The sequence below is a fragment of the Pyxicephalus adspersus genome, chromosome 1, assembly GCF_032062135.1.
Source record: "Pyxicephalus adspersus chromosome 1, UCB_Pads_2.0, whole genome shotgun sequence".
Classification (NCBI taxonomy): domain Eukaryota; kingdom Metazoa; phylum Chordata; class Amphibia; order Anura; family Pyxicephalidae; genus Pyxicephalus; species Pyxicephalus adspersus.
In genome coordinates this window covers 2155753-2170572 of record NC_092858.1, presented here as the reverse complement: position 1 = coordinate 2170572, position 14820 = coordinate 2155753, and the positions used below count along the sequence as shown (strand labels likewise).

General features: G+C 47.8%; 2 protein-coding genes across 3 annotated transcripts; both read left to right on the top strand.

The window, feature by feature from the left end:
* The first annotated feature begins 1711 nt into the window (after positions 1–1711).
* Positions 1712–3541, top strand: LOC140323288 (transmembrane O-methyltransferase homolog). Its single transcript, XM_072400223.1, has 3 exons — positions 1712–1973; positions 2641–2837; positions 3207–3541. The coding sequence occupies exons 1-3, from the start codon at positions 1712–1714 to the stop codon at positions 3525–3527; spliced, it is 780 nt and encodes a 259-aa protein (XP_072256324.1). The 3' UTR covers positions 3528–3541.
* A 4104-nt stretch (positions 3542–7645) lies between these two features.
* On the top strand, positions 7646–14320 carry LOC140323298 (folate receptor alpha-like). Of its 2 annotated transcripts, none has more exons than XM_072400245.1 (5): positions 7646–7791; positions 10527–10676; positions 10794–10982; positions 12433–12568; positions 12973–14320. In XM_072400245.1, exons 2-5 carry the CDS (start codon positions 10551–10553, stop codon positions 13251–13253), a joined length of 732 nt encoding a protein of 243 aa, XP_072256346.1. In that variant the 5' UTR covers positions 7646–7791; positions 10527–10550; the 3' UTR covers positions 13254–14320. The 2 variants fall into 2 exon arrangements, with proteins under 2 accessions (XP_072256346.1, XP_072256336.1); XM_072400235.1 differs by lacking the exon at positions 7646–7791 and adding an exon at positions 8746–8911.
* The last annotated feature ends 500 nt before the right edge of the window (positions 14321–14820 follow it).

Genomic DNA, 14820 nt, shown 5'->3' with positions numbered 1-14820 from the left:
CCCACCTGATCAGTATCCTCCAATCATAGAGCAGAGATCCACAGATGCCTCCTGTGTGTGGGCACCGATATGGCACAGTGGTGGCATGTTGGCAATTAAAGGAAACCTGTCATGGCACAGCCGAGGCTCCTATCCAGTACTGGCCCTGGTGGATTCCATGTCCCTCCTCTTCACCTCCTGGTTGGCCATTGATGATGTAATGCGGGTTACAAATGGTCTGCACATGTGTTCTGCGCATGCTTCAATGGCAATGTGGGCAGAAGGGATTTTGCATGCTAAGAAACCCAGTGTGCATCTTTCATTTTTATGATTCCCCATGATCCTGCCATAGGGGCCTGGTGCAGGAACTTCCTGCAATACATATTTGAGGTGAAAGTTTAATTTTACCTGTCATGCTCAGTAATGTGACATTGTAATTCCAGGTGTTACCTCCCATAGAGATCACAGCGCCCCCCTGACAACTTCTTTTTTCTACAGAAGGACAGAGCCACTTTTGTTTAGGCATCACCCAGGGTCTTCTCTGGCCATCTAGGACTGGGATGGCGACACTGAGATGACAGTTCTGTGCTGTTCATGGCTGTAGTCAGAAATCCCTTACAGTAATCAGCCCCTCTCCCACCACGTAGCCGGATACAAAGTTACAATGTAGCAGTCTGATCACTGGGGGAGAGGAGACTGAGGAAATGCTTCCGCCTGCCTGCAGCAGACTGATGACATCACCCCAGCCTAGGCAAACTCACAGAATGGAGCTCAATGGCTTTATAACAAAAGAGACATTTTTACCCTGTTTCTGTATATGGTGACACGTTGGGGATTTGTCCATGCGATATCAGTGACAGGTCCTCTTGCAGGTGTCATTCATCTTTGCTATGTTCATTCTCCATCTCATAAATAAGTGAGAAAAGGTGAAAATCAGGTGAATTTGGACGCCATGAGCTCGCCTTGCTCGGATGGTCTCCAGCCGGTGTGACCCCCCCTGGGAACACCTGTTATACCGAGTAACCCAACCCCCCATTCTCAGGTGTCACCCACCTACTGCTCCGGGGGCCTCATTAATAATGGACGAGGAGGATGAAGTGTTCCAGGGCCGAATGTGCGACACTGCGCAGGAGACGGAGGAAGAGGAGGAAGAAGAAGCTGCATCTGACGGGTCTGCTGGTCCAGGTAATACACACGGCCATGGCCAACCACCACCATCAGATCTGATACCTGCCCGGGGCTTAGTACAATGCCACCTGTCTGCCTCCCCCATCCCTGTGCTGGGTTCCTGGCTCTGTACCCCTGCTGTGCCCAATATTAGGGGCCCCCACCATCCCTGTGCTGAGTTCCTAGGTCTGTACCCCTGCTGTGCCCATTATGAGGGGCTCCCACCATCCCTGTGCTGAGTTCCTAGGTCTGTACCCCTGCTGTGCCTATTATGAGGGGCCCCCACCATCCCTGTGCTGGGTTCCTGGGTCTGTACCCCTGCTGTGCCTATTATGAGGGGCCCCCACCATCCCTGTGCTGAGTCCTTGGGTCTGTACCCCTGCTGTGCCTATTATGAGGGCTCCCACCATCCCTGTGCTGATTTATTGCAGGGAGATCTGACAACCAATGAGAATCCAGGCACCGCTTACTATGCTGCCCCTAGCAGTAAAATATTATGTGGGTTCAGATTGTGGCCCCCGTCTTGCTTTGTGTGACCAGTTTGTCTCCCTCTGAAGGTCGGACGATGGTGTCTCCAGCCATAGCTTTGGCCTTCATCCCTTTCATCATCACTCTCATCATCCGCTATCGCCATTATTTTCTGCTCTTCTACCGGGCGGTGATCGTGCGTCGGATTCAGGACCACCTGACCGGCATCCCCCGAGAGGAGCGGGCCTTCCAGTACGTCATCACTCACACCATTCCCGGGGACCCCCAGCATGTGCTCAACACCTTCGACCAGTATTGCCTGCACTGCGAGCACCTCAGCAACATCGGACCCCAGAAAGGTGTGTCACCAATGGGTGCCCCCAATATGGGAAATCTAAAGCGGGTGCACCCAGCCAATCAAATCTCACATATATTGTTTCTTACCATTTGTAATTTGTTGCCTTTAAAATATTACCTGGTGATCCTGCCATGAAGGTGCTTGTTCAGGCACTTCCTGATAAGGTGACAACGCTCTGTCGCTGTATCCTAGTTGTGATTTTGCGTTGTCACACTGTAACAGGCATCCCCTGGTGGTGACTACAAAAAGTTGTGACAACACATATGGCAGGGTCCATTATTATCCTGAGCCATGTTGTGCAGGTGAGGTTAGGGGGGGAGGGGGCATGTAGACAGGAAGTGGGTGAAAAGGCTGCATGAGATGAGCAGCACAGAGATGGGGAAAAAGGTGAGAGCTGGATATTATGGTGAGGGGGGAGATAACACAATCACTGTGTGGAAGGAAGAGCTATGGGAGGGGCCAAAAAGGCCACACCCACTGCACAATGCCTGCAGAAAACTATGGAGGGGGCGGAGACAAGACCAGGCTCCCTGCACAAAGATGGGAAGTAGCAATGACCAGTCTGTATTACAGGACGTTCCTGCAGAGAGGGAAATAGTCACACTGGATGATTGCTTAGATCTAGGAGAAATGTCTGTTACCCCCCCTTCTCTTCTCCCCTCCCCCAGGGAAGATTCTGGATCGCCTTGTCTATGAGAACGCTCCACTCAACGTGCTTGAACTGGGCACATACTGCGGCTATGCCACCATTATCATCGCTCAGGCCCTGCCACTGGGGGCCCGTCTGTACACCGTGGACTATAACGCCAGGAAGGCCGCCGTGGCTGAAAAAGTGATCCGATTGGCTGGATTCGACGATGACACGGTGGGTACCGCCTTTATTTTCTGATGAGCAAATTTATCCTGAGGGCACTACAGCCGGCCACATGAACTCTGGGGGGGCCAACACCGACCAGCTGCAGAATGCTGGCTATACACACTAAGATCTGATTGTACAATCGGCTCATTCCTTATAAGCACATGATCAGTGCCAACCTAAATACAGACATCGGGCCCCTGGCCCTGAGAGGAGAGATGCCAATGCTGACCTCCTCCACCTAAGCTGGCCCCCTAGGAAGGGTTAAATTGCCATATCTCTGACTCCTATGAATATGAAATTGATTCGATGACAGGTCCACTTTAGGCTCCACAATCATTCTGCCCCTCACACTGTAATTTTCTGCCCTGCCTGTAGGTGGAGCTCCTGGTAGGACCCTCGGATGAGATTATCCCTCAGTTGAAGGACAAGCATGGGGTGCAGAAGTTGGACTTCATCTTTATGGATCACAGGAAGCGCTGTTACCTGCGGGACCTCCAGCTCCTGGAAGAAGTGGGTCTCCTGCAGGAAGGAACCGTCATCCTGGCCGACAACGTGCTCTTCCCGGGGGCCCCCCATTTCCTGCAATATATCAAGACCTCCGGGAAGTACCAATGCAAGATGCACCGCGGCCACCTGGAGTACTTCCGCTACATCAGGGACGGCATGGCCGAGCTGACCTACACCAAACTGATATGAAACCAATCAGTGATCAATAAAGACTTTTCATAGAGCTCCGTCTCCTTATTGGTGTCAGAGGCCAAAATTCTGACCTCACAGATCCCCCCCAAAACTAAGGGAGGGGGGGGGGGGAAGAGAACCTGTCACCAGACTATTCACTTCAACAACAATATTCACATTTTGCAATTACCAATAAAATCCCCCCTGATGTAGATATATATGAGACTGCTGATGAGTTCAGCCAACCTCAACCCAACCAGAGCTTCCCCCCTCCTTACATAAAGGATTAGGAGGGGCAAAGGAGCTGGAGCAGCACATACATTTATCGGCTCTGTACCAGTATGGAGGGGGCTGTGTTAGAGAATTGACGCTTCCTGGAGTAGCCAAATTTCTGGCACGTTCAGAGACAACAAAATTAAACTTTATCTATAGAAAGGAAATCTTGCAAGTAAATAATTCAAAATGCTTTTATCTGCAATTTAAAAAAAAAGACGTGACAGGTTCTCTTTATGCCCATGGCATTTGGTTAGTGAGGTCTTTATATGATGAAATCTCAAGGGGAGACAAGTTTACAGCTTGAAGTGGAGCATCCCCGGCATCCCTGCTGCCTCCGCTCCATTGGATTGGGTGCTGCATTGCTGAAGGAATGCCGGGGATGCCATTTTTTCTGTCCTGCCATTTAGTTACAAAGTAACAGAGGCTCCAAGAGGGAACAATCACATTGTGTGCGATATGGAAACAATCTCAGAATATGAGAACTGAACATTCTCAGGTCATGCAGCCTCTCAATACGTACATGGAAGGGCCCCTAGGGAAAACCCAACTGGCCCGGCCCAAACAAATCCACCCCATGGGTGAAGTGTTCACATTGCTGGTCATTTGCTGCCTTTTGGCCATCAGACCCCATTTATAAAGCCCATTAGCTGGCCCTGTTTGCCGGGGGATTTGGTGCCCTTGTGTGGACATCGGCCCCTTGCCCCAGCCAATGAGAAGGATTCCAAATATTGCCCTATTTATTCCCAGGTGCCCCTGTATCTGCCACCCTATGCCAGGTCTGGTCGGGGAATGATGTGGTGGGGATCAATTGTAGAAATGTGTATCCGTATCTTCTGTGGCCCTAATGTGATTGGCAGATTTTACACCGGGCCTGAGATAAAAGTGGCATCCTTTGGGGCCACATAGGTAGGTGGCTGTACACCCGGTGATTCATTGGATTGGAGTGTGTGGGGGTACATAGCTGTCTGGTGATGTCTTGGGGCCAAATCTTTGCCCTAAGCAGGAACATTGTACGGGGAAACATTAACAATCGGTAAAGATTTGGCTTTGTCCCTGAGAACAGCCGGCTGTGCCAAGGGGGCATTGGGACGTTTTCCTTTGGCGGCGGCCATGCAGGTTACAGTCGGGTTGTACAATCTCCTTTAGATTGATCAGTCCATATATCATCCAATCTCCAAACTAAATCCAATGTACATGGGGCCGGGCACCAAATGTTATACAATCATTGTACAATCCCCTCCAGATCTACCAATAGCTATGTGGTGCCAGACCGCCAACATTGGATTGGTTAGGTTTGTCCTCGTATTGTATCCTGTGTATGGCCGACCTAAAGGAGAATATTCACTCGGTATATGGCTGGCCCACCCAACCTATGGAAGGAGTTCTATTTCCGACTATAAATACCCAAAGGGGGCCCAATGTCCCCCAAACTCCCAATATTCATTGAAGGTATCAGTATGAAGATATCTTGGCTTTCAGAACATGGAATGGAGATACGGCCGATATTGGATGAAGGTCCAGATAACGGAGATGATTGGCTGAAGTCCGGATACTGACAATGATATACAAAGGTCAGAGAAATAATGATGTCACAGGGGCGTCCAGGTGATGATTGGCCAATGACCTGGCGCAAGGGTTGGGGGGGTGGACACTGGAAGGTCACCTGGAGGTCAGGTAGAAGCGTTCCCTATAATGAATCCATGGGTCATACAAAGGTGGAGGATCCAAGAGGTCGGGGTTTGTGGTCAGGTTGGGCAGAGATCAGCATGGAGGGGGGTCACACAATATCGGGGGTTATAACAGATCAGAGCGCACACACTCGCAGTTTGTAATATTCCGCTGGGGCAATGCATATACCCAGCCAATCAGAGGCCAGAATACAAAAGATCACACCAGGTCTAGGGAGATCAGGCTTACGGATTAGCTGCACCCCCAAACTTACAGAAATTGGGGAAAAATATTATTTTCCCTCCCTAAACGTTTCTTTTTGCTCTTGCATGCAGCAGTTAGGTAAAGGGGGGGGGGGGGGCGGGGGTCATTCAGAATGTCTGCCGTGCATTATGACATGCGTACATACAAGAGGGGGCTGAGAAGTTCCTGGCTTTGCCCCCTTCCAGATGAAATAGAATAATGAGTGTGGGGGTATATGACAGCCTAATATCTTAGTATGTAACTGTACAAATATCAGGTCTTTGTGATTCTGTTTTGTCTTTTAGTGAGAAGCTGTGATGGCCGAGGCACAAGCAAGATTCACGTTGTTGGAGTTACGGGCCGTCATGAAGTTTTTGTTTCTCCAGGGAAAGTCAGCAAAGGACATTCACACTGAGATGTCACAAACACTGGGGGAGAAGTGTCCTTCCTACAGCACTGTCATAACCCGGATATCTCGTTTCAAGACCGGGCATTTCACCGTTGTAGATGAGCCCCGCAGTGCGCGCCCCCCAACCTCAACTGACCCGGCAACCTGCGATGTCCATGAGCTGATTATTGAGGACCGGCGAATATCTGCAAAAACGATAGCCCAGATACTTGACATCTCACAGGAGCGTGTTGGGTTTGTTATCACCACTATCCTAGACATGGCAAGCTTTCAGTGAAGTGCCGAAATGTTTGAACAGTGATCAGAAGAAGGAACGAGTTGAAGCATCCAAAGCCGTTTTGGCCCATTTTGAAGCTGCACAGGACTTTTAGGCTAGGTTAGTGACTGAGGATGAAACCTAGCTCCACATCTATGATCCTGAAACCAAGGAACAGCCAAAGGAATGAGCGGGTCCCCGCGGCCAAATAAGTTTTGAACCCAGAAATTGGCCAAGAAAGTCATGGCGTCCGTTTTCTGGGACAAAGACGGTATTCTGTTGGTGGACTACCTACCTCAGGGCTCTAGTATCACCGGACAGTATTATGCTAACCTCCTGGACCAGCTGAAGGAGGCAATTAGGATGAAACGCCGTGGAAAGTTGACCAAAGGGATCCTTTTATTGCAGGACAATGCACCTGCACACACGTCCAACGTTGTGGCTGCCAAATTGAACACCCTGGGTTTCCAATTGGTCCACCATCCCCCCTACTCACCTGACCTGCCCCCTTCGGACTATTATCTGTTCCTAAATTTGAAGAAACACCTGAGGGGAAACGTTTTGAGGACATTTCTGACGTCATAGATGCTGCTGAGAGCTGGTTTGCGGCCCAACCAAAGGACTTTTCTATGAACCGTCTAGAAAAGCTGCAACTACGCTGTACCAAGTGTATCAGTCTCAGGGGGAATATGTGGAATAAATGTGTGATTTCATAACTCTGCCTCTCTGCTTTCTGGGCAAAGCCAGGAACTTCTCAGCACCCCCCCATAGATGTGCGTGTTACATGCGTTGTGCATAGGCCGTCCATTCAGAATAAATGCGCTGACATCTCATTCTAAACACCTGTCCCCTTTATTATAATGCAACGCACCCCCATACAATGCAATGCGCTCCATTGCATCGCCTTCTTCAAAATCCATGCATGCGTTACTGCAATGCCATATTGTAATTGGGACTTAATGGCCCTTTCATACATTTGTATTACAGTAACATGCAGGCGCATTTCATGCGTTGGCTTTTATTCTGAATAGCACCTCAATGCACCTTCTCCTATGCATTGTGCTGCACCCCGAGGCGTTGCTGTATAATGCGCTACCAATATGAATCCACTGATCCCTACTGTAGATTGTACAAGCAGATTGTAATCTGTCGGTTTAACGTCTTAACGTGTTGGCAGAACCTAATCGGCTTTGCTGCGAGTTGGATTTCCTAGACTTCCTGCTGAGGTTTCTCACACTCATGTCTTGTCCTCTGACAGGTCCTCTTTCAGGCAGGAAGTGTGCACATGGGTCTGATTGAACCTCCTGTGCTGCTTGCTGAGGCTGCTGAATCATTTGCACGTGGAATCCTGTGGTAAGGAGGCCAAGCTCGGAGGAAAAGGCCTGCGCTCGCATTGTCAGCCCGCCAATCGCCATACACAGCGTCCATTGGTAAGTCACATGGTCACAATGACCGGTGTGATCACTGTCCTGCCATGATTAGGAGAGTCCAACTTTGGGTAAAACCCTTCACAACTCCCCCCTTTTATAATCTGGCCACACACGTTACAATCTGATTGTACAAAGTACTTTAACGATACTTTTCCCCCTAAAACTCCATTATAAAATATTAATTTCAGGCCTAAAAATGATTTCACTCATTTGAACACATATGAACGTGTGTTGGTACAGGGCCCTTCTCCAAACATATATGATCCTATGATTGCATGGTAATGTACATATTTGGGGACTGGGCTACGGGCTCCTTACATTTCACGATAGTACAATTGATGGTTCCTTTCATTATTTCTATATAAAAAGAGCTCAATTTATAAATAATTCCCTTTTCAATTCACTCATTTTCTATTGTGACAGCTGTGCATGTTAATGATTGGCCACTAGGTGGCAGAACGAGTCATTGGTTTTAATAGGAGACTGTAGAGAGATAGAACCATGAGGATTTCAGAGGAATAGACTGGGGGAATCATTTATAAATGAAGCCCAATATGTAACAGTGCAGGTGACAGGTCCTCTTTATTAGGAGTCTTTTAGACTGTCTTTGAGTCACCTGCGCTGCTTCTGAATCAAATTGAGCACCATCGGTATGCTGAGAGCCATAGATTGACGTTATTTCTCAGGGAAGACCATTGAATTCCAGGCTTGGGTAACACTGGGGGTTAAACCCGCCATATGTCAGCAACGTTGAATCATTTTCTTTTTCTTAGGACCCCTATAATAATATTTTATTATCTGTTGCCAGTAAGTTCCACTTAGTTTACCAGGGTGACACCACTCATTGTTCTGCATCATATTTGTAATTTTTATTTTGCTCAGAGTTCCCCTTTAGGCCTGCGGGTTGCATTGCTGATCGTGCGCATTGCGGCCTCCATGGCATCCAGGTGTCACTTTAATCTGAGCGACTCCCTGCTGTCAGAGCGCCCTTTGTTCCCGGCTGTAAGCCAGGTTAATACTCTGCGGCCTTTTCACTACTCTGCAGATTCCAGCACAGATAAAACTTCACCGACAAATTCTTGGCCACTTTCTTCAGGATCAGTTGCGCCAACTTCACCTGGTGAGTACACGGCCACAGCCACTTACCTGCCTGCCTTCCCTGGGAACCTCCTCACCTGCTGTCACCCAACGGAACGGTATTATTACCTGAGGAGCCAGGAAATCTGCCCGACATATGCTGGGGTATATGGGGGGGAGGGGTATGGGGGGAGCCAAAAAGGGACTGGGGTGTGGGGGGAAGAAATGGGAAAGTTTACACAGGGGACAGTGGGGTGGGGAGAGGTTAGGGGTCTTATATTGCGGGGATAGGGGGACGGGGGAGAGGCTGCAGGTGTTTTATTGGAGAATGGGGGAGAGGCTGCAGGTGTTATACTGGGGGACGGGGAAGAGGCTGTGGGTGTTATATTTGGGGACAGAAACAAGGAGTGTTATAATAGGGAACTGAGTAAGAGGGGCTGCAGGTTTTGTAATGGAGGAAGAGGCTGTGGGTTATATATTGGGGGAGAGCTGTGGGTGATATTTTGGGGCACACGGGAGAGGCTGTGGTAGTTTGTGAGATCCCGGCTGGACGTCAGGATTCGAACTCGGCTGTAATTTTCCCATCCTGATTCATCTTTGTTACCGATGAGTTTTGTCCCTTTTATATTTTCACCTGTTTGGGCCCCAAAGAACATAAACCTCCCCGGGGGGCAAAGTAGAGAATGAGGAATATTCCCCCAGGTCTGGGGACGGCCGACAATCAATTCTGTCATCCAGTAACAAGAAATGTGGACTTCGCTGTTAAATCTTTGTTTGCTTTTCATTTTTTGTCTTCCTTCCTCCTGCAATGATTTCCTCAAAATTGTCTCCTGTCCCTCCTGGGTCTGTACCCCTGCTGTGCTCCTTCTGGCCCTGGGTGCCTTGGAGGTGTGTCCTTCTGGCCCTGGGTGCCTTGGAGGTGTGTCCTTCTGGCCCTGGGTGCCTTGGAGGTGTGTCTTTCTGGCCTTGAGATGTGTCCTCCTGGCCTTGGCTGTGGAGGCCAGAAGGATCAAAATCCAGGGATGTGGCCTTCTGACCTTGGGTGATTTCCTTTTGGCCTTGGGGCTTAGTATCTGGCCGGGGAGGGGGAAACGTGTCCTCCTGAATTTAGTGAAGTATCCATCTGAACTTGGTGGTGTTCTGGCTTCTGAAGCATGTCTCCTTGGCTTTAGAGGTGTGACCTTCTGCCCTTGGGAAAATTGAGGTTTTTCTTTCTGGCCTCGGAAATGTGTCCTCCTGACCTTGGTGGGGTTATCCTGTCCTCATGGACGTGTCCTCTTGGCCTTGGAGATGTGTCCTGACCTTTGTGGGGTTATCCTGTCCTCATGGACATGTCCTCTTGGCCTCGGAGATGTGTCCTCCTGACCTTGGTGGGGTTATCCAATCCTCAGGGGCATGTCTTCTTGGCCTTGGAGATGTGTCCTCCTGGCTCCAGTCCTTCTACCCTTTTGGGGTTGTGCCTTCCTGACCCAGGAGGGTTACAAATACATTACAAAGTTCAGTTTCTATGCTAGGCATTATATTCATATTGATGAAATATGAATCAATCGGAACAAGAACTTGGGCACAACCTACTGATTACTAATCCGGGGATAACATGAACACCTGAATCCTCCAAATATCCAGAACCCTTCTAATGTTTTGGTTTTGCCTTTCAGACCGGAATATTAGATTGTGAAGTCATGCTGCGCTGCGCCATCTTCCTGACGTGTATTTCCTGGCTGTCTGCCGCTAATTACATGGACGTGTGTATGGACGGCAAACACCAAAAACAAGAGCCGGGGCCAGAGGATGCATTGCATAGCCTGGTGAGGATGAAGAAATTCCGTGTGCAGTATAATCCTAATGGGCAGCCATTGGGGGGTTGGGAAGGGGGCAGTGGGGTAATAAATCTACATCTGCTAACCACCATTACCCCTCCGCAGTGCACCCCCTGGAAGGACAAATCTTGCTGCACCGCCAATGTCAGCCAGGCCGCTCACGAGGACCAATCCTACTTATACAACTTTGACTGGAACCATTGTGGGGTGATGAGTGAGAAGTGTAAGCAGCACTTTATCCGGGACACCTGCTTCTACGAGTGTTCCCCCAACCTGGGCCCTTGGATCCAGGTGGTGAGTATGGGGGGCCAATGGTTCTTCAGATGTCCTTCCTTCTATGAACAGCTGGGACCAATAGCAAATGTAACATAAGCACAGTGTGTATGTAGTGTATAGCGCAGTGTTTAGACTGGAATCTGCAGATAGGACAATGCAATGTACTGCAAAGGTGCATGTTGTAAGAGCCAATATGGTGGATAAAATGTAGGGTTTAGGAGCGTGTCATGTACAGCACAGTGTACATACTGCAATAGCCTGGAGTATGTAACCACAGCACAGCTTAGAGTGCAGCTGTCTGGGGTGCGTAATACATAGCACAGCTTTTGGATTGCATTGATCTATAATTCAGCAGAGAATATAGACTGCAGGAGACAACATCATATAAAATTGTAAAAAGTGTGTTGATGCACAATATGTAAGAGGCCCTATGGTGTATAGAATGCAGAAGGAACGTGTCATGCACAGCACAGTGTACAGACTGCAGAAGCTTCAAGTATGTAACTGCAGCACAGCTTAAAGTGCAGCTGTCCTTCATATGTAAAGTGAAACATGGCGAAAAGAATACAATGGTCTGCAATATGTAACATACAACACACTGTTTAATGACCTGGAATCTACAACACAGTGTTTCAAGTGCAGCTGTTCCTCATAGATAAAGTGCAACAAGGTGTATAGAATGTAATGGTCTGGAATATGTAATATACAAAATAGTATTTGGAGTGTGGCTGTTCTTCATAGGTAAGGTGCAACGTGACGCATAGAATGCAATGCTATGATATATGTGACATACAACACAGTGTTGGGAATGCAGCAGTCCTTCATAGGTAAAGTGCAACATGGAGAATAGAATGCAATGGTCCTGAATATCTAATATACAGCACAGTGTTTAGATTGCAGCTGTTCTTCATAGGTAAGGTGATGCACAGAATGTAATGACCTGGAATAGGTAATCTACAACACAGTGTTCTTCATAGGTGAAGTGCAACATGATATATACAATATATTGGTCTGGAATTGAACATTACATACAGAGACAAGTTTTTTTTGTACACTGTGCTGTATGAAGCACTACCTAACTCTGCACCTTGTGCTGTACATTACACGCTTCAGACCACTTCAAATTTGCACACAGATGCCCATTTTCAGGCCATTACAGAGCATTTGCCCCCTTGATGTCTGATGTGTTTCCAGTAGTGTCAGAATCCTGACCCACCTCCGTAGCACCTTCTACCCCCCTATGGCATTACTGGGTACTGCAGTGTTGTAGGGGGTCAGTGGATATGAGGCTGCTCCATATTAATATATGGAGCGGCCCTATAAATAAATTACAATGACAAGTCCGCTTCATTAAGGATCTTTGGTATTGGATAGTGTGGGTATATTGGTGCGCTGTTTCCCCTCCAGCCTCTAGGGGGCAGTGCAATGTTCATTCTGCATGGACTGACCCATTAAATCTGCATTGCAGGTGGATCAGAGCTGGAGGAAGGAGCGGATTCTGGACGTCCCACTGTGTAAGGAGGACTGTGACACCTGGTACGACGACTGCAGCAATGACTACACCTGCATGGAGAACTGGCACGTCGGCTGGAACTGGACCACCGGTGAGTGGGGTCATCAACTGGGCACCCCAAACTAGCATTGCCCCACAGGGGGCAATAAACCTATAAAACCATAAGGGGACGGCTTTTTACCAAATTAGATTTTGCCCCCTCTTGGTCTTTATAAACTTTTATCTGTTACCCCATCAAGCCGCTCTTTCAACTCATAATGCAAATGTTGCAAAAATGATTGGAATTACTGCAACTTTAATGAAAAGTAACAAAATTGATTGAAACGGTTGTAATGATCAATAACTCATGAAATCTGCCGCTTCAGGGGGTCTCTATACACAATCTGTCCAATGGTCGCCCAGCTGGGCGGAGCTTCGTACAATATTGTGCAATCATCATAACGTAACGTGGGAGGGGCCTGACACCCACAAATCATTGAACTCTCTTCCTTCCAGGAAAGAACAAGTGTCCAATCGGGAAGCCGTGCCGGAAGTTCACCGATGTCTATCCCTCCGCCAAGGATTTCTGCGAGAAAGTCTGGAGCAATTCCTACAAGTACTCCACCTACAAGCAGGGCAGCGGGCGCTGCATGCAGGTCTGGTTTGACCCAAGTACCCCCAACCCCAACGTAGCAGTCGCCAAATATTATGCCGACCGTCTCAACTCTGCTGAGACCCCTCGCCTGGGGCTTCTTGCCCTCCTGGGACCCCTCTGTACCCTCTGGTCCTGGCTCTGAGCCACATATTATACTACACGATGAATTGCACCAAAAGAACTGCCTGGGACTGCAAATGGCGAATACCCCGGGCGTCCCCAATTCAGCAAATCTGCCAGATTTCCATCAATACTAAACCCGTCTATGGGATGCGGTAATAAGAAGCTGAATGTTCTGCACACTTCTTTCCTTATCCCCCATCCCCCCTTCATCTGGAGCTTAAAATGTCCCAAGAACAAGCATGCAACAAGCAAAAGGCAGATTGCCTGTATGTAGCACTCAATCCAATCATCAGCAGATGTTTCACACCAACGAAATTGGAAACTGACTGCGTCCCGGTAGATGAAGAAATTTTGGAATTGTCAGCTTCTGAAACCAATTGTACACCGATGTGTTTTGGGGCTTTATTTAGGATGTGACTTCTTCCTAAATAAAGATTCTTCTTTTCAAATTAGAGATCCTCCTGTGAAATGAGCCTCCATGCCACCACTGATCGGCCTCTTTGTTTATCACCCCTGAGGAAGAAAATGCTTTTACCCCTGAAACGTGTCAGTGGTATCCTCAAATTTCTTCAGTTTATTTTAAAGGTGGAAAGCTTTGCTATTTTTCTTTATAGCTCCCTTCATCTACCTTCACTAATGTAGAGATTTCACTCAACTCGGTGTTCTAGTTTAGCAGCCCAGGCTGTAGTTCTGGTTCCTCCCCATTCATTGTATTCTTCTTGTGTTCCTATGGACAGGCCACCAGGGGGCAGCAACAGGAACAATATGAATACAACATCCTTGTGTTGTCAGCCGCCCCCTAGTGGGTAGTCCATAGGAATATATAGAATGTGCACTAAAGAGGGGTAAACAGAAAGTGCACTTGTTAGTTTATTGATTACATTTTTTGAGATGCAGATAGCTTTTAAATCAGCAATGAAACCAAATGTACAAAGGATCTGATCCAAGATGAATGAGCTCCTCACCCGCCTCATCCAATGATAATTTTATGGTGTTATTATACTGGAACGCTGCACTTGTAACACTTCCAGGAAAATGTGATCAAAAGAGAACAAAACAACCGGGAAATAAAAAATGTGAAAATCATTTACTTGTTTATCTGTTTTAATCTGTAATCTAAAAATGCAGGGAAGATAAATAGTCTGTAGAGCCAAATAAACAAACAAACCAACCATTACACATAATGCAATCCTATCCATTGGTATCAGACCCTACACATCAACACCAGGCTCCGTGTTCTCTGTACAGCACTGCGGTATATGTCAGAGTTATATAAATGTATAATAATAGTGTGTGACTGTGGGGGAAATTAGAGTGTCAGCTCCTCTGTACAGAGACTGATGGGACTGGCTCCGTGTTCTCTGTACAGCATTGTGGTATATGTCAGAGCTAAATAAATGTATACTAATAGTGTGTGACTGTGGGGGGACATTAGAGAGTCAGCTCCTCTGTACAGAGACCGATGGGACTGGCTCACTGTTCTCTGTACAGCACTATGGTATATGTCAGAGCTTTATAAATATATAATAATAGTGTGTGACTGTGGGGGGGCATTAGAGTGTCAGCTCCTCTGTACAGAGACTGAT